This window comes from Hippocampus comes, unplaced genomic scaffold (genome assembly GCF_001891065.2).
Source record: "Hippocampus comes isolate QL1 unplaced genomic scaffold, H_comes_QL1_v1.1 scaffold2, whole genome shotgun sequence".
In the NCBI taxonomy this organism is placed as follows: Eukaryota; Metazoa; Chordata; class Actinopteri; order Syngnathiformes; family Syngnathidae; genus Hippocampus; species Hippocampus comes.
Genome location: NW_017805139.1, coordinates 4,459,606 through 4,466,985, shown reverse-complemented (window position 1 = coordinate 4,466,985; position 7,380 = coordinate 4,459,606). Strand labels below are relative to the sequence as shown.

The window sequence follows — 7,380 nt, the reverse complement described above, 5'->3', positions numbered from 1 at the left end:
GTTTTTAATGGCATTAATTTCAATGAATTTTAACGGGATTAAATTTTTTCTTGCGAGATTAATGCAGCACACATCACAGCGGATGTTACGTTGCTCTATAAATAAACCAGAAACAAAACAACAAGCGCGCTGCATAGGTCCACGCACGCTCGAGACACCGAAAACGGATACTTACAGAGTTTATGAATGGAAAGTTCACTTTTAAAAAGTTTCCAGATTGTTCTACTGACAAGACCAAAGTTACCTGTATGTTTAGCAGTCGTAAAGTGAGCTATCATCATCGGACGTCGAGTCTGAAATACCACTTAATGGCCAAGCACACAGCTGACGTGAGTCCTCCGCCCCCCCTGTCAACATTGTCCACAGCTCGACTCAAGCTGAAATCCTTCGCATTGCATCGAACGACTCCACTACGGATTGCCAGCGAGAGCCTCCATTACAAGCTGTGTACAGAGATTGTACGTAGCGGAGAAGGCTAAGGTACACCAAGCGGGAGAAGACACTGTTTCGGGAGAGAAATAAGAGACTAGGTTGATGAGCCTCTGGTGAATAAAGAGCAGGTAGCCTGTCGAATACGATGTATGCCACTGACGCGATTGTTACTTGTTTGGAACTATTTTGCGTGGAAGGTTACAGTGTTCCGTGTCCATATAAATAAAGCGGGTGGAGCTTCTCTGTGTTCGTCTGACAGTGATGGTGCGCTGTGGCACGGCGAGAGTTCAGCAGTGCAGTGGTAGCGACCTAGCGACCATACTGAAAATAAAAGTCTCCGGTGTTGTCATTGAACCAAGTGTAGTCATCCGAAATGATGTCTACACAAAACCAAAGACAAGCTTCAACGCAAGAAGGACCAACAGAATCAATATAGCCTGACTCCTGTGTTCAAAGCAAACTTGAGAAAAACGAAGTATGCAACCATGGCTTAAATCCACTATAGGCTGAGTACTAGTTTACCTTAGATGTGCACTTTATAATGTTATATTGCTCTGTTTTGATTCCATAAAAAGAGCAGTTAAAGCAGCTGTTGTGTGACAAAATATTTTTTTCACTGTTGTTGATAGACAGTAATATTGTATGAGAGATTATGTATGAATAACTGCTCCAAGTGAAAAATGTTCATGTAAAATTGAAAATCGAAATTGTTATTTCAGTAAATATTTGCATTTTGCACATAGAAAATCGATTCATGATTCCATGTTGATGAGAACATTAAAATGGGGGGAAAAAAAAGATAAAAAATGTGTGCGTAATCCCGATTAATTTTTAGTGAATTTGAGTTAATTTTGACAGTTGCATTTTTAATTAAATATTTTAATCGTTTGACAGCTCTAATATATATATATATATATATATAGCGGCTGGATAGCTCAGTTGGTAAGGCATCGGTTTGGCGTACGGGAGACCTCTTTGAAAAAGTAATTGCCCCCTGAAGCAGGTTGTGCCACCCTTGGCAGCAATAACTGAAATCAAGTGTTTGCGATAATTGGTGATGAGTCTTCCACATCGCTCAGGAGGAAGTTTGTCCCACTCTTCTTTGCAGAATTGTTTCAACTCCGCCATATTTGAGGGTGTTCCAGCATGAACGGCCCATTTAAGGTCACACCACAGCATCTCAATTGGATTTGAATCTGGACTTTGACTTGGCCACTCAAAACCCTTTAATTTTTTTTTTTTTTATGCCATTCAGAGGTGAACTTCCTAGTGTGTTTCAGATCGTTGTTTGGCCGCATGATCCAAGAGCGCTTGAGTTTGAGGGCAAGAACGGCTGGCTAGACGTTCTCCTTCAGGATTTTCTGGTACACAGCAGAATTCATTTTTCATCAAACATTGCATATAGTTCTGGTCCTGAGGCAGCAAAGCAGCTCCGGATCATCACACTGCCACCACCATGCTTCAGTGTTGGCATAATGTTTTTTATCAAATGCTGTGCCATTTTTACCCCAGATGTCACGGGGTGCACATCATTCAAAAAGTTCCATTTTTGACTCGCCAGTCCACAGAATGGCCAAATGGCTTTACAATAAGCCATACACGAACACACAAAAACATTATCTCTCTCTCTCTCTTAGTATATATATATATATATATAAAAGCGGCTGGATAGCTCAGTTGGTAAGGCATCGGTTTGGCGTACGGGAGACCTCTTTGAAAAAGTAATTGCCCCCTGAAGCAGGTTGTGCCACCCTTGGCAGCAATAACTGAAATCAAGGGTTTGCGATAATTGGTGATGAGTCTTCCACATCGCTCAGGAGGAAGTTTGTCCCACTCTTCTTTGCAGAATTGTTTCAACTCCGCCATATTTGAGGGTGTTCCAGCATGAACGGCCCATTTAAGGTCACACCACAGCATCTCAATTGGATTTGAATCTGGACTTTGACTTGGCCACTCAAAACCCTTTAATTTTTTTTTTTTTTATGCCATTCAGAGGTGAACTTCCTAGTGTGTTTCAGATCGTTGTTTGGCCGCATGATCCAAGAGCGCTTGAGTTTGAGGGCAAGAACGGCTGGCTAGACGTTCTCCTTCAGGATTTTCTGGTACACAGCAGAATTCATTTTTCATCAAACATTGCATATAGTTCTGGTCCTGAGGCAGCAAAGCAGCTCCGGATCATCACACTGCCACCACCATGCTTCAGTGTTGGCATAATGTTTTTTATCAAATGCTGTGCCATTTTTACCCCAGATGTCACGGGGTGCACATCATTCAAAAAGTTCCATTTTTGACTCGCCAGTCCACAGAATGGCCAAATGGCTTTACAATAAGCCATACACGAACACACAAAAACATTATCTCTCTCTCTCTCTTAGTATATATATATATATATATAAAAGCGGCTGGATAGCTCAGTTGGTAAGGCATCGGTTTGGCGTACGGGAGACCTCTTTGAAAAAGTAATTGCCCCCTGAAGCAGGTTGTGCCACCCTTGGCAGCAATAACTGAAATCAAGGGTTTGCGATAATTGGTGATGAGTCTTCCACATCGCTCAGGAGGAAGTTTGTCCCACTCTTCTTTGCAGAATTGTTTCAACTCCGCCATATTTGAGGGTGTTCCAGCATGAACGGCCCATTTAAGGTCACACCACAGCATCTCAATTGGATTTGAATCTGGACTTTGACTTGGCCACTCAAAACCCTTTAATTTTTTTTTTTTTTATGCCATTCAGAGGTGAACTTCCTAGTGTGTTTCAGATCGTTGTTTGGCCGCATGATCCAAGAGCGCTTGAGTTTGAGGGCAAGAACGGCTGGCTAGACGTTCTCCTTCAGGATTTTCTGGTACACAGCAGAATTCATTTTTCATCAAACATTGCATATAGTTCTGGTCCTGAGGCAGCAAAGCAGCTCCGGATCATCACACTGCCACCACCATGCTTCAGTGTTGGCATAATGTTTTTTATCAAATGCTGTGCCATTTTTACCCCAGATGTCACGGGGTGCACATCATTCAAAAAGTTCCATTTTTGACTCGCCAGTCCACAGAATGGCCAAATGGCTTTACAATAAGCCATACACGAACACACAAAAACATTATCTCTCTCTCTCTCTTAGTATATATATATATATATATAAAAGCGGCTGGATAGCTCAGTTGGTAAGGCATCGGTTTGGCGTACGGGAGACCTCTTTGAAAAAGTAATTGCCCCCTGAAGCAGGTTGTGCCACCCTTGGCAGCAATAACTGAAATCAAGGGTTTGCGATAATTGGTGATGAGTCTTCCACATCGCTCAGGAGGAAGTTTGTCCCACTCTTCTTTGCAGAATTGTTTCAACTCCGCCATATTTGAGGGTGTTCCAGCATGAACGGCCCATTTAAGGTCACACCACAGCATCTCAATTGGATTTGAATCTGGACTTTGACTTGGCCACTCAAAACCCTTTAATTTTTTTTTTTTTTATGCCATTCAGAGGTGAACTTCCTAGTGTGTTTCAGATCGTTGTTTGGCCGCATGATCCAAGAGCGCTTGAGTTTGAGGGCAAGAACGGCTGGCTAGACGTTCTCCTTCAGGATTTTCTGGTACACAGCAGAATTCATTTTTCATCAAACATTGCATATAGTTCTGGTCCTGAGGCAGCAAAGCAGCTCCGGATCATCACACTGCCACCACCATGCTTCAGTGTTGGCATAATGTTTTTTATCAAATGCTGTGCCATTTTTACCCCAGATGTCACGGGGTGCACATCATTCAAAAAGTTCCATTTTTGACTCGCCAGTCCACAGAATGGCCAAATGGCTTTACAATAAGCCATACACGAACACACAAAAACATTATCTCTCTCTCTCTCTTAGTATATATATATATATATATAAAAGCGGCTGGATAGCTCAGTTGGTAAGGCATCGGTTTGGCGTACGGGAGACCTCTTTGAAAAAGTAATTGCCCCCTGAAGCAGGTTGTGCCACCCTTGGCAGCAATAACTGAAATCAAGGGTTTGCGATAATTGGTGATGAGTCTTCCACATCGCTCAGGAGGAAGTTTGTCCCACTCTTCTTTGCAGAATTGTTTCAACTCCGCCATATTTGAGGGTGTTCCAGCATGAACGGCCCATTTAAGGTCACACCACAGCATCTCAATTGGATTTGAATCTGGACTTTGACTTGGCCACTCAAAACCCTTTAATTTTTTTTTTTTTTATGCCATTCAGAGGTGAACTTCCTAGTGTGTTTCAGATCGTTGTTTGGCCGCATGATCCAAGAGCGCTTGAGTTTGAGGGCAAGAACGGCTGGCTAGACGTTCTCCTTCAGGATTTTCTGGTACACAGCAGAATTCATTTTTCATCAAACATTGCATATAGTTCTGGTCCTGAGGCAGCAAAGCAGCTCCGGATCATCACACTGCCACCACCATGCTTCAGTGTTGGCATAATGTTTTTTATCAAATGCTGTGCCATTTTTACCCCAGATGTCACGGGGTGCACATCATTCAAAAAGTTCCATTTTTGACTCGCCAGTCCACAGAATGGCCAAATGGCTTTACAATAAGCCATACACGAACACACAAAAACATTATCTCTCTCTCTCTCTTAGTATATATATATATATATATAAAAGCGGCTGGATAGCTCAGTTGGTAAGGCATCGGTTTGGCGTACGGGAGACCTCTTTGAAAAAGTAATTGCCCCCTGAAGCAGGTTGTGCCACCCTTGGCAGCAATAACTGAAATCAAGGGTTTGCGATAATTGGTGATGAGTCTTCCACATCGCTCAGGAGGAAGTTTGTCCCACTCTTCTTTGCAGAATTGTTTCAACTCCGCCATATTTGAGGGTGTTCCAGCATGAACGGCCCATTTAAGGTCACACCACAGCATCTCAATTGGATTTGAATCTGGACTTTGACTTGGCCACTCAAAACCCTTTAATTTTTTTTTTTTTTATGCCATTCAGAGGTGAACTTCCTAGTGTGTTTCAGATCGTTGTTTGGCCGCATGATCCAAGAGCGCTTGAGTTTGAGGGCAAGAACGGCTGGCTAGACGTTCTCCTTCAGGATTTTCTGGTACACAGCAGAATTCATTTTTCATCAAACATTGCATATAGTTCTGGTCCTGAGGCAGCAAAGCAGCTCCGGATCATCACACTGCCACCACCATGCTTCAGTGTTGGCATAATGTTTTTTATCAAATGCTGTGCCATTTTTACCCCAGATGTCACGGGGTGCACATTATATATATATATATTTTTTTTTTTTTAATGCCACTCAGTGGCATACATCCTACTCAACAGTCTACCTGCTCTTTATTTACCAGAGGCTCACAACCTAGTCTCTTATTTCTCTCTCGAAACAGTGTCTTCTCCCGCTTGGTGTACCTGAGCCTTCTCCGCTTCGTACAATTCCTGTACGTAGCTTGTAATGGAGGCTCTCGCTGGCAATCCGTAGTGGAGTCGTTAGATGCAATGAGAATGATTTCAGCTTGAGTCGAGCTGTGGACAATGTTGACAGGCTTGCATGCAGTAGCCATACATTTAGCTATGGCTTCAGCAAATTTGTTCTTCATCGTGTTATCCATTTTCTTCGCTTTGAAATGATCCATAGCTGTCTGTCTTAGACGAGGGGGCGGAGTACTCACATCAGCTGTGTGCTTGGCCATTAAGTGGTGTTTTACACACAGACAAGACTGAACTTGGAGTTGAAGCAGAGATAAGTGGCATTTAATGGTGAAGCGCTTTCGGTGGTGGAGAAGAAGAGGATGCAGCAGTGACACATCAGCCACGCCCAGCCAGCGAAAGACAGAAAAACACCAAAGCAAAAACAAAACATAGCCGGGAAAGGAAACAGAACACACACAACACATCACAACACCTTACCAACTAAAACCATGAGAGGGAAAACAGAGACTATTACATAAAATGGTTAAATGGTTCGACAAAATCAAGTCATATCTTAAATTCACATGTCTCTTTCCAGGTCCAGATTAGCTGATTTCATTCAGAATTGCCAGCCATCGCCACAAACAACCAGTGGCTGCCTGAGAGATTCAGTAGGTCTCTGCCTTCAAGCCTATGCGGGACTCATTGGTAAGAGATTTTGAGGGCCGGTGAAGGAGAAGTTCACTGTCAAAGTTAGATGGAATACACTTAGTAGCTCCACATTATACCTCCTTAAAGACAAGCTCTAGATTTGGTTGTGTGTTCTATTCAGGTTGTTGGGTTTTTTTTTGTCTTTGTCTTTTTTTTTTTTCATTTAATCCAGAAAAAAATCGAATTTAGAGTTTTGATAGGCCCAATAAGGTTTTATAAATTAGGAATAATGTCAAAAGCTTAATTAAAAATTGTCACCATAATTTCTGGACAATTGAGCACACCTGAATATCAGACATACCCACTACGTTAAAAAAAAAACATTTGTATGTACATCAGCCGCAGGAGCCCATATTGTAACATTGTAACACATGCAGTGGCAGGCCGTGCATTTCAACCTTAGGCCTTCAGTGACGTCACATACATGAACGCAATACTGTATATGCTCGTCAAGCAGCACTTAATTTCAGCAGCATTTAAAACCATCAAGTATGCATTCACAATTATGAGCAGGAAACTAAATTTACAGATAGTCAAAAATAAAAAGATGATTTAAAAATACGAAATACAATGCCACCCAAATTACGCTGTGTGATCTTAAACAAGTCTGTCCAATACATTGCGCAATGTCGCAGTTTCATTTTAGACGCCAACCAAACAATAACAAAACAAACTATTCTTTGAAAATAAACAGATCATTTGCATTTTGAAAATCGGCGATACAACAATAAATAACTGAAAATGTTGAGCAGCTGAGATTGAACGAACTTTCGTTTTTTTTTTTTTTTAAATCTTTATTGAACAAGTCAGGATACAATTCTCAGGAAACAGAAAAGGCGCTAATCCAATCACCGAACGCGCACGGCCAGTCT

The 7,380-nt window shown here is 41.9% G+C and overlaps 1 protein-coding gene across 1 annotated transcript in view; it reads left to right on the top strand.

Moving 5' to 3' along the window:
- The window catches only part of LOC109514292 (GDNF family receptor alpha-4-like), a 33,876-nt gene that overhangs the window by 19,880 nt on the left and 6,616 nt on the right, over positions 1 to 7,380 (top strand). The window contains exon 5 of the mRNA XM_019867231.1: positions 6,396 to 6,505. Within this exon, the coding sequence (XP_019722790.1) occupies positions 6,396 to 6,505 (110 nt within the window). The remainder of the gene's footprint in view (positions 1 to 6,395; positions 6,506 to 7,380) is intronic.